At 41.6% G+C, this 22,366-nt stretch overlaps 1 protein-coding gene across 1 annotated transcript; it reads right to left on the bottom strand.

Annotated features, from left to right (window-relative positions):
• Positions 1-16,081: 16,081 nt before the first annotated feature.
• Positions 16,082-20,619, bottom strand: LOC110500773 (fatty acid-binding protein, intestinal). The gene is made up of 4 exons (XM_021578305.2): positions 20,358-20,619; positions 18,910-19,082; positions 17,784-17,891; positions 16,082-17,277 (listed from the first exon to the last, which is right to left on the bottom strand). Exons 1-4 carry the CDS (start codon positions 20,422-20,424, stop codon positions 17,227-17,229), a joined length of 399 nt encoding a protein of 132 aa, XP_021433980.1. The 5' UTR covers positions 20,425-20,619; the 3' UTR covers positions 16,082-17,226.
• Positions 20,620-22,366: the final 1,747 nt, after the last annotated feature.

The following is a 22,366-nucleotide window of genomic DNA, read 5'->3' as shown; positions in this document are numbered from 1 at the left end:
ATTTAACTATATATGACTGGGGCCACTCAAGAAGAATTCTAGTGTTTGTTCGAAACTAAAATTGGATTATAAATCTGACAGCTCCTCGTGGATTACAGCGTCACCACTGGTGCGTTGATATACCTACTCCTATTTATTTATCCGTTATTTTACCAGGTAAGTTGACTGAGAACACATTCTCATTTACAGCAACGACCTGAGGAATAGTTACAGGGGAGAGGAGGGGGATGAATGAGCCAATTGTAAACTGGGGATTATTAGGTGGCCGTGACGGGTTTGAGGGCCAGATTGGGAATTTAGCCAGGACACTGTGGTTAACAGCTTTACTCTTACGATAAATGCCATGGGATCTTTAATGACCTCAGAGAGTCAGGACACCCGTTTTTAACGTCCCATCCGAAAGACGGCACCCTACACAGGGCAATGTCCCCAATCACTGCCCTGGGGCATTGGGATAATTTTTTAGACCAGAGGAAAGACTGTCTCCTACTGGCCCTCCAACACCTATAGTGGGTTGTGTTGCTTAGTTTGGGCCCTGACACTCCATAGCCTATACCCACTGAGGACACACTGGTTGAATCAATGTCGTTTCCAAATGACGTGGAACCAACATGGAATAGACGTTGAATTGATGTCTGTGCCCAGTGGGTATCGGGGTGTGTTGCTTAGTTTGGGCCCTGACACTCCATAGCCTATAGTGATTATGGCTTGTTGAACTGGAGAGTAGATGTCAGAATATAACCTGTAAACAATAGAACACCATGATTGATTAACTCATCGTCATCGTCATCGTTATAAGGGCTGACATGCTCTTGAAATGTACATAAATGACGACCATTTCACCATTTTGAACGAAACACAAACACAGCAAAGCAACCCGAAGGATTCGTTTTTCCCTCATCTCTCTGGGTACACCCCCTTCCTCGTCACTGACAACTCCTTCGTTCTGCCATCTTCAAATGCCTGTCATGGTACTGCCCAGTTACTGACCAAATCGTGAGTAATGCGTCAGGCCACATTTCCTGCTTGACACTCCCTGATTGGTCTCTGTGTCCACTGTCCATCATGATCACACCAAATTCAAACGAGGGGGGGAGGGGGGAGTCTGATTTGAAAGTGACTCAGTGAATTTGGGCCGATTCTTTCTTCTGTCTCTCTCCTCTCTTCTCCTCTCCACAAGATACACTTTTCCCAAGGGGAGAACCCTACGCCCCTCCGTCTCATAGCAACCAAAACACTGAGGAATCTTGTCACTCCTCTCTTCTTTCTGAAGTGTCATGAATTAATGTCCCGTGCAGTAAAGTACAGTGAAATACCTTTCTTCCCAGCTCCAAACGCCAACAGTACAGTAATCAATATCAATGTAGTTCTAAAAATAGTAAGTAAGAAGAACATGAGAAAGTAAGAAGCTATACACAGGGTTAGTTTCAGTACCATGTTTACAATGTGCATCGATACTGGAGTGTTGGAGGTAGATATGTATAAGGGTAAGGTGACTAGTCATCAGGATATGAGATAAACAGAGTAACAGGGGCTTAAATTAGGATTGTATGTTAATTAAGAATGTGTGTGGGTTAGGGTTAGTCAGTATAAATGTGTGCATGTTATGTGTGTGTTGGAGTGTCAGCGTGTGTGAGTGTGTAGAGTCCTGTGAGTATGTAGAGTCCTGTGAGTATGTAGAGTCCTGTGAGTGTGTAGAGTCCTGTCACTGGGTAGAGTCCTGTGAGTGGGTAGAGTCCTGTCAGTGGGTAGAGTCCTGTGAGTGGCTAGAGTCCTGTGAGTGGGTAGAGTCCTGTCAGTGTGTAGAGTCCTGTCAGTGGGTAGAGTCCTGTGAGTGTGTAGAGTCCTGTCAGTGGGTAGAGTCCTGTGAGTGGGTAGAGTCCTGTGAGTGTGTAGAGTCCTGTCAGTGGGTAGAGTCCTGTCAGTGGGTAGAGTCCTGTGAGTGTGTAGAGTCCTGTCAGTGGGTAGAGTCCTGTGAGTGTGTAGAGTCCTCTGAGTGTGTAGAGTTCTGTCAGTGTGTAGAGTCCTCTGAGTGTGTAGAGTCCTGTCAGTGGGTAGAGTCCTGTGAGTGGGTAGAGTCCTGTCAGTGGGTAGAGTCCTGTGAGTGGGTAGAGTCCTGTGAGTGGGTAGAGTCCTGTGAGTGGGTAGAGTCCTGTCAGTGGGTAGAGTCCTGTGAGTATGTAGAGTCCTGTGAGTGGGTAGAGTCCTGTGAGTGGGTAGAGTCCTCTGAGTGTGTAGAGTCCTGTCAGTGGGTAGAGTCCTGTGAGTGGGTAGAGTCCTCTGAGTGAGTAGAGGCCTGTCAGTGGGTAGAATCCTGTGAGTGGTTAGAGTCCTGTCAGTGGGTAGAGTCCTGTCAGTGGGTAGAGTCCTGTCAGTGGGTAGAGTCCTGTCAGTGGGTAGAGTCCTGTGAGTGGGTAGAGTCCTGTGAGTGTGTAGAGTCCTGTGAGTATGCATAGAGACATAGCGTTCAAAAATGTAAATAAAATACAAGGGTCAACTCAGAAAGTCTGTGGAGCCATTCTGTTAGCTATTTAGCAGTCTTATGGCTTGGGGATAGAAGCTTCTCAGGAGCCTATGTGGAAGCAGAAAGAACAGTCTATGGCTTGGGTGGCTAGAGTCTTTAACAGTTTTCAGGGCCTTCCTTCCTGATATAGAGGTCCTGGATGCTGCTCCACTGCAGCCCCGTTGATGTGGATGGGGGCGTGTTTGTATGCTTGCTTGTCGGTAGAGTAACAGTGGTCTAGGACTTTATCGGCACTAGTGGTGAAGGAAACGTGTTGATGGAAGTTGAGCATCACGTGTCGTAGTGACGCAAAATTAAAATTGCCGGCGACAAGAAAGGCAGCCTCCAGATGTACGTTTTCCTGCTTGGTTATAACCTCGTAGAGTTTACATTTAAAATATATATATATATATATATAGTTATCCTTTGTTTAGCTAGGCAAGTCAGTTAAGAACAAATTATTATTTACAATTACGGCCTACCCCGGCCAAACCCGGACAACGCTTGGCCTATTGTGCGCCGCACTACGGGACTCCCAATCAGAGTTTGTTAAGTGCCATCTTGTTCTATTTCTTATCCTGAGATGGAATATATACAACAGTCACCATAACAGCTGAAGGGTCAGCATTTGACCATCAGGTATACGAACATGGGTGAATAATGGGTCGAGCCTGAAGTCAGCACTCCATTAAATGGACAAGCAGACAGGACAGTAGACTAAAAGGAAAAGTAGAGTCAATTTCCTTGACTCTACTGTCCTGTCTGCTCGGTGAATGGAGAATCCATTGAGTTGGATAGCCGGGGGGGGGGGGGGGGGGGGGTGTATCTTGGTCAAAATACATGTTTCAGAAAAGCAGATAATATTGCAATTACAAGAGTCTTGTTGCTAGCAAATCAGCGATCGGCGGTCATCCATCTTGTTATATTACATTGGCCAATAGAATGGAGGGAAGAGTTGGCCCGGTTTCCCTTTGCCTTAATAATCTCACCAGCTCATCAGCTCAGTTCCCCTTCTACTGCTTCTGTAACACCAGCGATTCCTCTTGCATCCCCCCAAAAATGTGGGTCTGAATTACAGAAAGAGCCCTGGGCAGACGATTCGAAGTTGAAGGCGGAATTGGGGTCTGCCGGTCAAAATACATGTTTCAGAAAAGCAGATAATATTGCAATTACAAGAGTCTTGTTGCTAGCAAATCAGCGATCGGCGGTCATCCATCTTGTTATATTACATTGGCCAATAGAATGGAGGGAAGAGTTGGCCCGGTTTCCCTTTGCCTTAATAATCTCACCAGCTCATCAGCTCAGTTCCCCTTCTACTGCTTCTGTAACACCAGCGATTCCTCTTGCATCCCCCCAAAAATGTGGGTCTGAATTACAGAAAGAGCCCTGGGCAGACGATTCGAAGTTGAAGGCGGAATTGGGGTCTGCCGATCTGATATACGAAAGTTCTTGTCGGTTGTAAGAACACGTTTCTTGAAAATAGATAAACGCCAAAAGAATCACAAAATAACAAAGTTTGGGTCTGAGTTTTCAAAACAGGGGACATCCTCCAATTTCCAAGATTTTACTGAGTTACAGTTCATATAAGTGAACCAGTCAATCAAAATAAATTCATTAGGCCCTAATCTATGTGTTTCAGATGACTAGGAATACAGATATGCATCTGTTGGTCAGAGATACCTTAAACAAAAAGGTAGGGGCTTGGATCAGAAAAGCAGTCAGTATCTGCTGTGACCACCATTTGCCTCATGCAGCGCGACTCACGCGACACATTAATCAGGCTGTTGATTGCGGCCTGTGGAACGTTGTCCCACCCCTCAATGGCTGTGCGAAGTTGCTGGATATTGGCGGGAACTGGAACACGCTGTCGTACACGTCGATCCAGAGCATCCCAAACATGCTCAATGGGTGACATGGAAGAACTGGGACATTTTCTGCCTCCAGGAATTGTGTACAGATCCTTGTGACATGGGGCAGTGCATTATCATTCTGAAACATGATGGCGTTTTTCGACAATGGGCCTCAGGATCTTGTCATTGTACATTCAAATTGCTATCGATAAAATGCAATTGTTCAATGATCGTATCTTATGCCTGACCATACCATAACCCCACTGCCACCATGGGGCTCTCTGTTCACAACGTTGACATCAACAAACCGCTCACCCACACAATGCCATACACGCTGTCTGCCATGCGCCCGGTACAGTTGAAACCGGGATTCATCAGTGAAGAGCACACTTCTTCAGCGTGCCAGTGGCCATCGAAGGTGAGCATTTCCCCACTGAAGTCGGTTACGACGCTGAACTGCAGTCAGGGCAAGACCCTGGTGAGGACGACAAGCACGCAGAGGAGCTTCCCTGGGACGGTTTCTGACAGTTTGTGCAGAAATTCTTTGGTTGTGCAAAACCACAGTTTCATCAGCTGTCCTGGTGGCTTGTCTCAGATGATCCCGAGGGGGAAGAAGCTGGATGTGGAGGTCCTGAGCTGGTGTTGTTACACGTGGTCTTCTGTTATGAGGCGTACTACCAAATTCTCTAAAAGGACATTGGAGGCAGCTTATGGTAAGAAAATTAACATTAATTTCTCTGGCAACAGCTCTGTTGGACATTCCTGCAGTCAGCATGCCAATTGCACGTTCCCTCAAAACTTGAGGCATCTGTGGCTTTGGGTTGTGTGACAACACAGCACATTTTAGAGTGCCATTTTATTGTCCCCAGCACAAGGTGCAGCTGTGTAATTATCATGCTGTATAATCAGCTTCTTGATATGGCAGGTGGATGGATTATCTTGGCGAAGGAGAAATGTTCACGGACAGGGATGTAAACAACTTTGTCTACAAAATTTGAAAGAAATACGTTTTTGTGCATATGGAACATTTCTGGGATCTTTTAATTCAGCATGTTACGTTTATATACTTTTTTTAGTATAGTATTGTGTTCTGCTTCATGTCTGGTACAACAGCCTAGTCTATCCAAGTCACACATATTAAGGTAGACTTAAGAAGATACCTGCATTCATCCATATTGAGATCTATCCAGTGAAGCAGGAACCACCTCAAATCCTAGTCCAGACTTGACTTCAAATAGTGTTTGTTCGTTTTTTTTTCAAATACTTTGACTGCTTGATTGAGCCTAATAGGAGTACTGGATATGGGCGGCTTGCACTTTTGGGACAATTCCATTGGTTCTATTGTGACAGGCAAGCTGCTCAAATATCGGAAGAAAACAACTGCTATTTGAACCCAGGTATACATCAATCAATACATCAATCAATACATCAATCAATACATCAATCTAAGTAACATAATACAACAAACAAATCCTCATCAAAATCCATTCGTTTAAGCAATAGATATCAGTTGTTTTCTTTTGCATGTGTTGCATCTCAATCCACCGCATCCGCTATGTCGACCTTTCACATCTGCGGAGGAAGGTGGCCAAGCTACAGCAGTGTTTGTCAGACCATGAGACAACCCAAAAAAATCGGTCTGCAGTTGAAGGTGGCCAAGCTACAGCAGTGTTTGTCAGACCATGAGACAACCCCAAAAAATCGGTCTTCTCATGAAAACGTCTGTAGCTTCCAAATAGTTTAGCTACAAACTAATATGGAAAGATGAGACTCTCACGGACACGATGGCGTTCTCTTACGACCCTTTACAAGTGTCACGGGACTCCTCTGAAGGTGACCGGTACCGGGTTAAAAACATTTATGGAAGTATGGAGGTAGCTTTGTGCCTACACCAAAAAAATACTGTATATATGTTTCCTGAGCTTTGTTAAAAACATGTATCGAAGTATGGAGGTAGCTTTGTGCCTACACCAAAAAAATACTGTATATATGTTTCCTGAGCTTTGTTAAAAACATGTATCGAAGTATGGAGGTAGCTTTGTGCCTACACCAAAAAAATACTGAATATATGTTTCCTGAGCTTTGTTAAAAACATGTATCGAAGTATGGAGGTAGCTTTGTGCCTACACCAAAAAAATACTGTATATATGTTTCCTGAGCTTTGTTATAGCTCCTAAATATAGGACAGACACTTCAAAACCTTATTCATTATGATACATTTTTTGACTGTCTTTTTTGCCATTTATGAATGTGTTGTGCAACGCTGGCTTTCCATTAAAATTCTACAGTGATCTGACCCTCGGGGAGTGGTGCACTGGCCGGTAACACTTTATTTGGATAGTCCATCTGCTCTACAGACTATCTACAGACAAAGATTTCAACTAATTATCTACTAACCCTAACCCTAGCTCTAACCCTGACCTTAACCCTTATCCTAACCCTAAACTTAAACCTTACTCTGATTCTAAACCTAATCCTGAACTTAACCCTTATCCTAGCCCTAAACTTAAATCTTACTCTTATTCTAAACCTAATCCTGAACTTAACCTTATCCTAACCCTAAACTTAAACCTTACTCTGATTCTAAACCTAATCCTGAACTTAACCCTTATCCTTACTCTAAACTTAACCCTTACCCTAACCCTAACCAATAGTTTGTTGATAGTAAAGTGTCTACAGATGAACTATCCATGTTTAGTGTCTACAACAGGCCTTCCATTACATGCTCCAGGGATCCAATCCTCAAGGAGTGGTGGTGTAAGTCAGAAGGTGTGTCCATGTATTTTATTTTAAAGTCAGAAATCGGGGAAATCTACCACAGATATCACAGACATCATTCTGAAATATGTTTTTTTTGCAGGGGGGGGGGGGGGGGTGTACAGTAGATTGAAAACCCACCAGAGATAGGCGACAATCTAAACAAAACAACCTCCAGAACAGCTGAACAGAACCCTGTTCTCCCCTTCTCGAAGCTTCAGAACAGACTGTCAAACTAACCCAGCCTCCCCAGAGGCTTAGCCCCAGCGGGCCGTACTCTCTAGAGTGGATTTAGTGCAGCGCCTGCTTTCAAAGCCGCCCCAGCCTGCAGTAGGTTAGAGTTGGATGATATCGGGGAGGCTGCTGGGGGTCTAGGCAGGGGACTTCATTGGGCTGTTAATCGATGGAGATGCTAACCGTCCCTGAAGTTGGGGGGGGTTTTTTGGGGGGGGGGGGATAATGCTCTTGCTAATGTGCCTAGACACTAACATGCTATTGTGATAATGTTAGCAGTCTGCGACTAATGTTTCAATGCAGGGGTTACGTCCCAAAAATCTCTCCTTCCTCCTGAAGCGTGTACTCGTTTACTACTCCCCACAAATGTGAAAGCTTTGGATTGAAGTGTACACTATTTCAAATCAATTAGAATTTTATTGGTGGCATACACATATTTAGCAGATGTTATTGCAAGTGTATCAAAATTATTGTGTTCCTAGCAGTGCGATAAAATCTAACAATTCACAACAATACACACAAATCTAAAAGTAAAAGAATGGAAATATATTTAAAAAATAAGGACGAGCAATGTCAGAGTCCGGAGAATAAATATGAATGTGTATATATATATATATATATATATATATGTGTGTATGTGATGGGATGTAGAAATATTATGGACAGTATGTGGAAAAAATAAAGTCTATCTATAGAACACGTAGGATAGAATAGTGTATATACACCAATAGTTGAATAGGATGGACTTGACTAGAATACAGTATGTAAACATTATTAGAGTCACCAGCGTTCCATTATTAAAGTGACCAGTGATTCCATGTCTATGTACAGTACACAGGGCAGCAGCCTCTAAGGTGCAGGGTCCAGTAATCGGGTGGTAGCCGACTAGTGATGGCTATTTACCAGTCTGATGGTCTTGAGATAGAAGCTGTTTTTCAGTCTCTTGGTCCCAGCTTTGATGCACCTGTACTGGCCTCGCCTTCTGGATGATAGTGGGGTGAACAGGCCATGGTTCGGGTGGCTGAGGTCCTTGATGATCTTCTTGGCTTTCCTGTGACATCGGATGCTGTAGGTGTCCTGGAGGGCAGGCAGTGTGCCCCCCCCCCCCCCCCCCCCGGTGATGTGTTGGGCAGACCGTATCACTCTCTGGAAAGCCCCTGCGGTTGCGGGCAGTGCCGTTGCCGTACCGTGCTCTGAGGATGCGGCGAGGGATGCCTTCTGGCTAATCACGCTTACATTTGACACTCACGTCAGCCACGGAGAATGAGAGCCCACAGTCCTCGGGAGCGGCCCACGTCAGCCACAGAGAATGAGAGCCCACAGTCCCCAGGAGCGGCCCACGTCAGCCACGGAGAATGAGAGCCCACAGTCCTCGGGAGCGGCCCACGTCAGCCACGGAGAATGAGAGCCCACAGTCCCCGGGAGCGGCCCACGTCAGCCACGGAGAATGAGAGCCCACAGTCCCCGGGAGCGGCCCACGTCAGCCACGGAGAATGAGAGCCCACAGTCCTCGGGAGCGGCCCACGTCGGTGCCGCTGTGTTATCCTCAAAACGGACGAAGAAGGTGTTAAGCTTGTGCAGGAGTACAACCAAGGAATCCGGGGGTAAACTGTGCCTCTTTCTGGTATTGAACTTATCACCCAAGTTCTACCATGAGCCATAGGTGGGTCTCAACTCCCACCCACCCCTAGGGTATCACAGAGATAACACATGAAGAGCATCACAGAGATAACACATGAAGAGCATCACAGAGATAACACATGACGAACATCACAGAGATAACACATGACAAACATCACATAGATAACACATGAAAGGACATCACAGAGATAGCACATGATGAACATCACAGAGATAACACATGATGAACATCACAGAGATAACACATGAAAGGACATCACAGAGATAACACATGACGAACATCACAGAGATAACACATGAAAGGACATCACAGAGATAACACATGACGAACATCACAGAGATAACACATGACGAACATCACATAGATACCACATGAAAGGACATCACAGAGATAGCACATGAAGAACATCTCAGAGATAACACACGACGGACATAACAGAGATAACATATGACGAACATCACAGAGATAACACATGACGAACATCTCAGAGATAACACACGACGGACATAACAGAGATAACACATGATGAACATCACAGAGATAACACATGACGAACATCACAGAGATAACACATGACGAACATCACAGAGATAACACATGAAAGGACATCACAGAGATAACACATGAAAGGACATCACAGAGATAACACATAACGAACATCACAGAGATAACACATGAAAGGACATCACAGAGATAACACATGACGAACATCACAGAGATAACACATGACGAACATCACATAGATACCACATGAAAGGACATCACAGAGATAGCACATGAAGAACATCTCAGAGATAACACACGACGGACATAACAGAGATAACACATGATGAACATCACAGACATAACACATGATGAACATCACAGAGATAACACATGACGAACATCACAGAGATAACACATGAAAGGACATCACAGAGATAACACATGACGAACATCACAGAGATAACACATGACGAACATCACAGAGATAACACATGAAAGGACATCACAGAGATAACACATGAAAGGACATCACAGAGATAACACATGATGAACATCACAGACATAACACATGAAAGGACATCACAGAGATAACACATGATGAACATCACAGAGATAACACATGATGAACATCACAGAGATAACACATGAAAGGACATCACAGAGATAACACATGAAAGGACATCACAGAGATAACACATGAAAGGACATCACAGAGATAACACATGACGAACATCACAGAGATAACACATGACGAACATCACAGAGATAACACATGAAAGGACATCTCAGAGATAACACATGAAAGGACATCACAGAGATAACACATGAAAGGACATCTCAGAGATAACACACGAAAGGACATCACAGAGATAACACATGAAAGGACATCACAGAGATAACACATGAAAGGACATCTCAGAGATAACACATGAAAGGACATCACAGAGATAACACATGAAAGGACATCTCAGAGATAACACACGACGGACATAACAGAGATAACACATGATGAACATCACAGAGATAACACATGACGAACATCACAGAGATAACACATGACGAACATCACAGAGATAACACATGACGAACATCACAGAGATAACACATGAAAGGACATCACAGAGATAACACATGACGAACATCACAGAGATAACACATGAAAGGACATCACAGAGATAACACATGACGAACATCACAGAGATAACACATGACGAACATCACATAGATACCACATGAAAGGACATCACAGAGATAGCACATGAAGAACATCTCAGAGATAACACACGACGGACATAACAGAGATAACACATGATGAACATCACAGACATAACACATGATGAACATCACAGAGATAACACATGACGAACATCACAGAGATAACACATGACGAACATCACAGAGATAACACATGAAAGGACATCACAGAGATAACACATGAAAGGACATCACAGAGATAACACATGACGAACATCACAGAGATAACACATGAAAGGACATCACAGAGATAACACATGAAAGGACATCACAGAGATAACACATGATGAACATCACAGACATAACACATGAAAGGACATCACAGAGATAACACATGATGAACATCACAGAGATAACACATGATGAACATCACAGAGATAACACATGAAAGGACATCACAGAGATAACACATGAAAGGACATCACAGAGATAACACATGATGAACATCACAGACATAACACATGATGAACATCACAGAGATAACACATGACGAACATCACAGAGATAACACATGAAAGGACATCACAGAGATAACACATGACGAACATCACAGAGATAACACATGACGAACATCACAGAGATAACACATGAAAGGACATCACAGAGATAACACATGAAAGGACATCACAGAGATAACACATGATGAACATCACAGACATAACACATGAAAGGACATCACAGAGATAACACATGATGAACATCACAGAGATAACACATGATGAACATCACAGAGATAACACATGAAAGGACATCACAGAGATAACACATGAAAGGACATCACAGAGATAACACATGACGAACATCACAGAGATAACACATGAAAGGACATCTCAGAGATAACACATGAAAGGACATCACAGAGATAACACATGAAAGGACATCTCAGAGATAACACACGAAAGGACATCACAGAGATAACACATGAAAGGACATCACAGAGATAACACATGAAAGGACATCTCAGAGATAACACATGAAAGGACATCACAGAGATAACACATGATGAACATCACAGAGATAACACATGAAAGGACATCACAGAGATAACACATGAAAGGACATCACAGAGATAACACATGAAAGGACATCTCAGAGATAACACATGAAAGGACATCACAGAGATAACACATGATGAACATCACAGAGATAACACATGAAAGGACATCACAGAGATAACACATGAAAGGACATCTCAGAGATAACACACGAAAGGACATCACAGAGATAACACATGATGAACATCACAGAGATAACACATGAAAGGACATCACAGAGATAACACACGAAAGGACATCACAGAGATAACACATGATGAACATCACAGAGATAACACATGAAAGGACATCACAGAGATAACACATGAAAGGACATCACAGAGATAACACATGAAAGGACATCTCAGAGATAACACACGAAAGGACATCACAGAGATAACACATGAAAGGACATCACACATGAAAGGACATCACAGAGATAACACATGAAAGGACATCTCAGAGATAACACATGAAAGGACATCACATGTATACAACAGGGTAGTGGTCCATTGTTATCAATTCCCTTTCATTCAAGAAAGCAATTTGACATGTAAATCCTCATAGAAAACGATTGACAATTAACTGGATTTCAGTTGACTTCCTGTATTGGCTGAATTGACCACCACCCTGATATGCAGTCAAGATCAGGTGGTTGTGAGGGCATTGTCACATTTGAGGAGGGATTACAACAAGCGCGGCAACTCAAACCTAAGGGCTTATGTCGCCATCTTGTGGACATAGAGGGTTGGCACATGAAGTTGGCTCGTTGTCCCTGTGTTCATTATTTAAGTAGATAATGTGCCATTTTTCAAACCATGGACTCATTTTCAAGTTTATAAAATACACTGAAGCATCTGCAAATGAATGATACATTGTCAATAATCACAGCGCAGATACCATATGACTTGCACTCTTCCATTCAAAATGTCTAAATGTAGCCCTACTGCAGAGTTCATTGAACTTTCCCAGCACATGACTGCAAGTCATGGTCATCATGTGGTTGGAAGGAAGAGCAATGTTTAACTCCTCCCTCACCACCACTAAACTGTTGTGAAAATATGATACCTATAAAATGTCATCTTCATCAAATCTACATTATCACATCTTTATTACGACATCTTGATAACAGGTTGTTATTGTCCAGCTTTGATCTCAAAGTCCACGGATTCAAATTGCTAAAAAAGTAGGCAGTAACATTTGAACAACGCCTTCAGAAAGTATGGTATTTCAAAGTGGTATTAAAATGGATTTAACTGTCATTTCTTTTGGCAGTTATCTACACAAAATACTCTGTAATGTCAAAGTGGAAGAAAAATTCTATCATTTGTAAAAAATAATAATAATAATAATAATATTCAACCCATTAGTCAATACGTTCTACAACGGGTGGGTCCAATCCTGAATGCTGATTGGTTAAAACTGCATTCCAGCTGGTGTCTATTCCACAAATTACCACCAGATAAATCTATGATGTTAAAATGTTTATTTTCTCTTTTCCATCTGACTGCGCAATCCACTGTCTCATCATCCCAGCCAGGCAATTTATAAACTTGATCTCCACTATAAAAATCATCTAGACATTATCTCACATTTCTTTTAGACTGACATTTAGTTTTCAACAGAGGTGATTTGTTTTAACCTTGCTGTCTGTTTCTCCGACATTTGCATCGTTGTTTCAATATTTAAATTCGATTTCCAGTTTTTGCATAGTAATGAACGTGTTGGGAGTCGGGATGAGACAGACCGGCAGGCAGCTTTTCTCACCCAGTCGAAATCATAAATCAGCATTATTTTTATGGAGATATAAAAATAAATATCAATAGAAAACAGGTCAAATTAATCGAAGTTCAGCTAGTTTGCCGTCTTTCCAACTTCAGTTTGAAGTAATTGTGTTAGCTGTGTTGTTGGCTAGTTCCTCTGAACAACAGCGTCCTGACGAGAGAGCACATGTTCTATGCCAGGTGAGATTGAGCGTCATTTGCTCATTTTTTATGGATGTATCCAAATAAATGTCACTAGAAAACAGCTTAAACAAATGCAAATGCATCTACTTTGTTGTTATTCTGGCTGCACTGTTCGACTTGGCTGTAAATTAGCCGTAGTTGGATAGCTAGCAAGCAAAGGATTTGAAAGTTTCCAGCCTGTATGGCAATAGAACATTTAGAACGAACGACTGGGTCGCGTCCATAGATACAGAACAAAAAGACAAAAAGACATCCCTGGCAATGGAACCGAGAGAACGAACATACCGGCCAGGTTGGATACGACCCTAGATTTGTGTCGGGGACTATACCTTGTCGAAGGATGAAATAGTGTGAATAAATTCATAAAAATAATATGTCAATCATTATCATCAGACTGAACCAGGTTTTCCTCTAGGATTTTGCCTGTGCATTGCTCTATTACGTATATTTTTATCATAGAAAAACCTAGTCCTTGCCGATGACAAGCATACCCATAACATGATGCAGCCACCACCATGCTTGAAAATATGAAGAGTGATGTGTTGTGTTGGATTTGTGCCAAACATTGACTGTATATTTATTATATAGCCTCATTATTGTTATCTTATTGTGTTTCTTCTTCTTTGTCTTTTTTAAAAAACTTTAGTTTATTTAGTAAATATTTTCTTAACTCTATTTTCTTTAAAAATTGCATTGTTGGTTAAGGGCTTGTAAGTAAGCATTTCATGGTAAGGTTGTATTCTGTACCTGTTGTGTTCGGCGCATGTGACAAAAACAATTTGATTTGATTTTGTATTCAGGACATGAAGTTAATTTCTTTGCCACATTTTTTGCAGTATTACTTTAGTGCTTTGTTGCAAACAGGAAGCATGTTTTGGAATATTTTTATTATGTACAGGCTTCCTTCTTTTCACTCTGTCATTTAGGTTAGTATTGTAGTGGAACTACAATGTTGTTGATCCATCCTCAGTTGTCTCCTATCACAGCCATTAAACTCTGTAACTATTTTAAAGTCACCATTGGTCTCATGTTGAAATCCCTGAGCTGTTTCCTTCCTCTCCGGCAACTGAGTTAAGAAGGACACCTGTATCTTTGTAGTGACTGGGTGTATTGATACATCATCCAAAGTGTAATTCCAAACACCATTCTCAAAGGGATGTTCAATGTCAGCTTTACATTTTTTTTTTTACCAATCTACCTACTTGTGCCCTTCTTTGCGAAGTATTCGAACACCTCCCTGGTCTTTGTGGTTGAATCTGTGTTCAAAATTCACTGCTTGACTGAGGGACCTTACAGATAATTGTGTGAGGTACAGGGATATAGTCATTAAAAAATCATGTCAACCCCTATTTTTGCACACAGAGTGAGTCCATGCAACTTATCATGTGACTTGTTATGCAGATGTGTACTATTTAGGCTTGCCATAACAAAGGGGTTGAATACTTAATGACTCAAGACATTTCAGCTTTTCAATTTTTAATGATTTTTTAAATATTTTTTTTTAAATGAACATCATTCCACTTTGACATTATGGGGTATTGTGTGTAGGCTTATCTCAATTTAATCCATTTTTAAATAAAGGCTGTAACACAACAACAAACAGTCAAGGGGTGTGATTACTTTCTGAAGGTGCTGTAGATAACTATTGTAGACAACAGAGCTTATTGATGTATCTAGCAACACAATAGACTGTTAGAATGTTGAAGACTATTAAATGTGTAGATTTTAAAGGGGCACTCCCCAATTGAAAATGAGCACCCCACCTCTGTTTTGGTAAAAAAAAAAAAATAGCTGAGGGAAGGGCCTGGAGTAGTTTATCCACTCTGAAATTCATAGACAGAGCAATGTTTATAAAGTGATGGGTCTAGACAGTTGAACGAAGCTCATGAGGCATTTAGAAGTTATATTCTTAAAGAATCAATGGGTATATACCATTAATACGTTTAAATATAAACCGCAGATTGCCCCTTTTGAAGAAACATGAATATTCTGGAGAAGCCCTCTCCGACGTCTTTTCGACCTTCTCACTGTCTTGGATTGTCTTTTCAGGGGTGTTTTGAGCAATCCGTCTGTTATTTTGTGACAGTGTTACCAAAAATCTCCTCATGATTTGTCAAAACTCTTCACGTGAAGGTCTACATAGTGCTATCACAATGATGGCGGAGACGATGATAGAAATTGCCGTGACAGATTATGTCAGTTCAGGACAATTGACTCCTGAGCTAAATAACAGCTTGTATCGTGCTGTGCCGTATTCATGACAGTTTTACATTGGCTAATGTTGGAGGCTTCAAGTAAAGTATGATAACAAATCTCACAGTGACATTTTCAAAAAATCATGCAGGCATATACAATTCACTGGAACGTTAAAGTATTTTTATTGTGCAAGACCAATTATTTAAAAAAAATTGTTGAGTAGAAAAGGACACCTGTTAAATGTACACCAAAGATGACAGGTCCCTTTCTGGATTCAATGGAGAGTTTAATCTTGATTGTTCAAAGGTTGTAGTCACTCTGGAAGTATATCAGCCAACATAATGTTCCTTGCTTTATGAATGTTTGGCAGGTTTTAGCAGGTCACACTGTGGAAATGCTATTCATTTACTAGAGGGGCTATGTCATAAACACTCAAGGTTCCAGAATGGGATGAAAATGGCAGCCATATTGGTCAGGTAGAAATCCAAACCAGTCTAATTGGAGTGAATGGCAGTAGAGGCATAATCCAGATTTGTTTCATGCAGGAAAATAAAAGTAAGGCATGTGATATATCAGATATTGTGTAATATAATTATTGTCAAACTAAAATATTATCATAGAATAATAAATACAGTTTATACTTGTTTTATACAAATGTTGTGTAGAAATAGCTTCTAAAATATATGTAAACAGATCATAAATGTCTAAATGTTTATTTTCTTTGAAAGCTGTGAGTGCTTTTATATGATACAATATCAGTACTTCTGCATTTAGAACTATGTCCTATCATCAACTGATTTCAGCCACTGTATCGCTGTGGATTGATTGCATTGGTTCAATGGAATATTGGCAGTTCATTTGAGAAATGGATGGACTCATTCCTCGAAAATTGGCTGGCTAGATAGCTAACAAACATACCAATGCAGATACGTTCATAAAATTCATTATTTTACACAATATCTTATCACAGCACTGGTAAACCGCGGTTGACCAACTTCCTGACCAAAATAGCTAACCTTTATACCGTCATTAGAATGTTCATGACCACTCTGGTATTCTAATTCTTAATTCTATGGTCCACAACTTCAGTTAAGGGTTCTTCAGAGGGTGATATGGCCTTCTTCCAATAGTGAAGCTATTGAAGCTATTCTTGGGGGTACATGGGGCTTAGAGAATGAGGGGAAGGCACTGCAAATTTGGACTTATACTTTAAATTTGGCACCTGAGCTAAAGTCTTGACACATATTCTTAAGGTTAGAAAAAACATAATGATACGTGAGATAGAAATTTGTCATGAATCCCTTTAAGCCTTCTTGAAAATCCTCTTGGCATCCACCCCATCGTAGTTATAGCTCTGTTGGAGAAGAGAGTCCTTAAACAATGTAATAACGTTGCCATTTTCATTGAAATAGACGTACCAGCACAGTGAGTACACTAGAGACTACAATATGAATCTCTGATTACAATGCTTATGCAGTTATGACAATAATATTGGTAATGTTTCAGTAGGACAAATATACATGTTATAAACATTTATCTGCATTTATGTACATTTTTCAGCATTAGCATTTATAACCTTTTAAATTGTAAAAGTTCAAATGATTTATGTCTTATTTGATTTGATTTGATTTGATTCATGCTCGCAGTCAACCAGACTGGATTATGCAGAAGGTAACAGTTACGAGGAAAAATATACCACATTAAATGTAAAAAGTCAGAAAAAAAAAGTCTAAACTAAAGTTTAAAAACTCACATTTGGTTATTAAAAACATATCACTTCTAGTTATTCTGGTATGAAGTGGTACAACATTATAAAGATCATTTGAAAAGATACATGATGTGGGATTTTCTCACACTAACCTGTACTAGCTCTCCTCCCACCACGGCCCGAGTGGTGGTCAGCACCTTACTGTTGTCTTTCCTGGTGAATTTACCCTTCAACACATCTCCATCCATCTCCCAGGTACCCTGTGGGACAGATAGGGTTAACGTCGCCCATGCATCGATAACAATGGGTTATCGATGCATGGGTTAAACAGTATCTTGAGATAAGATATATATCTAGGGCATAGGTCAATTCAAACAAATGGCTAGCCAAACATGAGCTTAGAAAGAAATGGCTAGCCAAACATGAGCTTATAAAGAAATGGCTAGCCAACCATGAGCTTATAAAGAAATGGCTAGCCAACCATGAGCTTATAAAGAAATGGCTAGCCAAACATGAGCTTATAAAGAAATGGCTAGCCAACCATGAGCTTATAAAGAAATTGCTAGCCAACCATGAGCTTATAAAGAAATGGCTAGCCAACCATGAGCTTATAAAGAAATGGCTAGCCAACCATGAGCTTATAAAGAAATGGCTAGTCAACCACGAGCTTATAAAGAAATGGCTAGCCAACCATGAGCTTATAAAGAAATGGCTAGCCAACCATGAGCTTATAAAGAAATGGCTAGTCAACCATGAGCTTATAAAGAAATGGCTAGCCAACCATGAGCTTATAAAGAAATGGCTAGCCAACCATGAGCTTATAAAGAAATGGCTAGTCAACCATGAGCTTATAAAGAAATGGCTAGTCAACCATGAGCTTATAAAGAAATGGCTAGCCAACCATGAGCTTAAACAGCAAATATACATGTATTCATTGTAAACTTATTCTAATGGGTTACTCTATATGGACAAAAACTTCAAAACACTTTTACAGTGCACAGTCATGCATAGGTCACTGCCAGACTTCAGAAGGCATATCCTATAAACTGTTGTAAAAGGTCACATTTTCCAACTCCATCCTCAGCACGATTTCCACTTTTTCTGAGCATGACAACAGTTTACCAAAAGACACAAAGCAGAAATACATTTGGAGGATTTACATTTTATGAAGGCTTTATGAAAATGGGGGGCTTAGATTTCAATCTCTACAACTTTCTGTTGGATACTGTGTACGATAGCCTACTAAAATAAGTCTAGGTTGAAAGAGTTCAAACATACTGAGACTTCGGTGCCGTCGGCCAGCGCGTAGTCAAACTGTACGCCCAGGGTGAAGTCGATGTCTTTGTTACGGAAGGTGCTGGATTCCTTGATGTGGAACTTGTCTCCTGTCTGCTCGATGATAACCTTCAGGTTGTCATGTTCCGCCAACTTCCTCTTCATCACATTGATGCCTGTTGGAAAATGCAGTAGATAGAGTGTTGTAGATGAGGCGTGGGTCTGAGCCTCTTGATGTAATGGCTAAATTGCTGGATATGTAGAGTGATGTAGATGAGGTGTGGCTCTGAGCCTCTTGGTGTAACGGCTAAATTGCTGGATATATAGAGTGTTGTAGATGAGGCGTGGGTCTGAGTCTCTTGGCGTAATGGCTAAATTGCTGGATATACAGAGTGTTGCAGATGAGGCGTGGGTCTGAGCCTCTTGGTGTAATGGCTAAATTGCTGGATATATAGAGTGTTGTAGATGAGGCGTGGCTCTGAGCCTCTTGGCATAATGGCTAAATTGCTGGATATATAGAGTGTTGTAGATGAGGCGTGGGTCTGAGTCTCTTGGTGTAATGGCTAACTTGCTGGATATATAGAGTGTTGTAGATGAGGCGTGGCTCTGAGCCTCTTGGTGTAATGGCTAAATTGCTGGATATATAGAGTGATGTAGATGAGGCGTGGCTCTGAGCCTCTTGGTGTAACGGCTAAATTGCTGGATATATAGAGTGTTGTAGATGAGGCGTGGGTCCTGAGTCTCTTGGTGTAAATACTAAAGTGCTGGATAGATAGTAAAAGTTCAAGCCCCAAGTTGGGCTACTAAAAATGTTTTATTCGTATTGTGTTTATGTACTTAAGGATTGTAAACTGCGGGAGTTATCAATTAGGTCCAAGGTCCAATTAGCCCATTTATTCATACTACCTGTCTGGAAATGGTGCGTGTCCATCATCGTAATATTCCTCATTAGACCCTACCTAGGTCCCATAAAAGCTTGTGTTTGTTGACAAGCTTTTAAAATGGCAACAGCCAAGAGCTATTATTATAGCTGTGCAGCAATACAGCACGCCTCTGACTGGTAACTCACATCCACTCAAACAAGCCACAGGATCAAAGATTACCTCAAAACCATCACTGTCACACACGCAATACACCAACACTTGCTTTACAAATCCTATATGATACAGTCAGACTTATAGGATGAAAATATAAATCTGACAGTATCGTATAGGATGATACTATAAGTCTGACGGTAGCTTGTACCATTGATGTAAGTGCTGACCATACCAAGCCACATTGGAAATGTAATCCTTCATCAAGAAGTGCAACATCACCTTTCATAAAACACACACACACACACACACACACACACACACACACACACACACACACACACACACACACACACACACACACATGCACACATGCACATACACATTGCACACATCCACACACACACACCGACTCACCCATCTGCTCCATGAACTTGTCGTAGTTCTCGTTGTGTTCAACTTTCCAGGTACCATTGAATGCCATGTCTACGGTGGGCAGTGGAACGACTGTGTGCAGGACTGTGGGACTGAGAATGCCCGTTTGCCTCCCTTTATATAGAGGCCCCGGTTGGCTCTTCTTTATCTAACTGATTATCTGTCTGCTGATGTGGCCATTTAAAGCTGATGTCAAATATAGGGCGATTACTGCACGGCCTCAAGGATACAAAGATAAATGGCCAAGGGCAACTCCCTCCCCAGGGCTGGCACATGGACAATGTAGCGCTGTTCTATTTCAGAAGAGAAAAGCATTCGTTTATAGGACTCTCCTTGGCATATTTCCCAGGGGACCTCTCTCTGTGTCTGTCTGTGTCCAGCATGACAATGAGCCCCTAATGAACCGCTCATTGATGGTGGGAGAGTTCTAGCGTTTTTAATTGGGCTGACAGAATTCGCCCCACTACTAGAAGGTTTTTTTGTTGTTCATGATACAAAGTCGATGCGTAAATTGTAGCCTGATATTTTCACTGTATTCTCACGGTCAATGGTGTGTCCTCAATTATACAGAGGAGATGTTGTGCCCTTGTAAACTGGCATACTTTATCAATGAGAACAACAGAGGAATATTGTTACTTAGTTCCCACTTACCATTGCCAATTAACTCATTGCATTGAGGTTAGATACTGTCGGCCTCCTGGAAAAACCTTGTATCTCCGTAAAGGAAACTTTTCATGAATTGATTGCCATACAGTCAAGGAAATTCCTTTTGAATAACTTTATGTATTTCTTAGAGTCATGAAACCTTCAAAGCACATGGAGGTGAATGACTAAATCTAAATAAATAGGGACACAAGCTTTTTCCAGGAGGTCGACGATAGTGGCATAGTATACAATGAAAGCCATGTAAAACAGGGACAACCAGGGCAATAAGGAATCCTCGGGTGTGGCTCAGGCGCCAGAGATGCTATTCTGATGTCACAAATGATAAGTATTTTTGTCCTTACAACGAGTCACCAGTGCTTGAACTTTCCACGAGTCTTCTTCTGCACGCCACGTTATCAAATCCCTTTGGAATTATGGGTAGTATTCAACAGGTTCATTTAAAGGAGGTCAGTTCAGGTAACATAACTGCTTAGATTCAGTCAAAGATAACCAATGATGACCATATGGGACGGCTTATTCCAAAGTACAAAAGTACCCTACGACCGCAAGGCAGTACAGAGGGTAGTGCGTCCGGCCCAGTACATCGCTGGGGCCAAGATTCCTGCCATCCAGGACCTCTATTCCAGGCAGTGTCAGAGGAAGGCCCTAAAAATGGTAAAAGACACCAGCCACCCCAGTCATAGATTGTTCTCTCTGCTCTCTGCCACGGCAAGTGGTACCGGAGCACCAAGTCTAGGTCCAAGAGGCTTCTAAACAGCTTCTACCCCCAAAGCCATAAGACTCCTGAACGTCTAATCAAATGGCTACCCAGACTATTTGCATTTGATTTGATTTGATTGACAGCATTCAATAAAAAAAAAAAAGCTGAAGTCCCAGTGTGAAATTTGACTATACCAGAAATGGGCTCGTTCCGGACATTATTGTGAGCTGTCCTCCCCTCAGCAGCCTCCACTGGTGTACAATGTCAGACACAGAGTGTCTAACCTAGTATTCAGTTCTATACTAGTCACGCTATACTAGTCACGCCCTGGCCATAGAGAGGCTTTTATTCTCTATTTTGGTTAGGCCAGGGTGTGACTAGGGTGGGCAATCTAGTTTTTCTATGTTTTCTGTTTCTATGTTTTGGCCGGGTATGGTTCTCAATCAGGGACAGCTGTCTATCGTCGTCTCTGATTGGGAATCATATTTAGGCAGCCTGTTTTGCCACCTTAGTTGTGGGTAGATGTCTTTGTTAGTGGCCTGTATAGCCCTAGTCAGCTTCAAGTTCGTTTTTTTTTTTTTTGGGGGGGGGGGTTGTTTCTTGTTGGTGACATTCATAATAAAAA

Source organism: Oncorhynchus mykiss, chromosome 21 (genome assembly GCF_013265735.2).
Source record: "Oncorhynchus mykiss isolate Arlee chromosome 21, USDA_OmykA_1.1, whole genome shotgun sequence".
NCBI lineage: Eukaryota > Metazoa > Chordata > Actinopteri > Salmoniformes > Salmonidae > Oncorhynchus > Oncorhynchus mykiss.
Note: the sequence above shows the minus strand (reverse complement) of the source record. Positions and strands in the feature narration are given on the sequence as shown.

Bases quoted from the DNA above. Each gene is read 5' to 3' on its own strand.
- LOC110500773 (XM_021578305.2), bottom strand. From the start codon at position 20,424: ATGGCATTCAATGGTACCTGGAAAGTTGAACACAACGAGAACTACGAC. The intron at 17,892-18,909 runs GTATGTTTGAAC...TCTGTCCCACAG, and splicing joins CCGACGGCACCGAAGTCTCA to GGTACCTGGGAGATGGATGG. The intron at 17,278-17,783 runs GTTAGTGTGAGA...CTTCTCCAACAG, and splicing joins TGGGAGGAGAGCTAGTACAG to AGCTATAACTACGATGGGGT.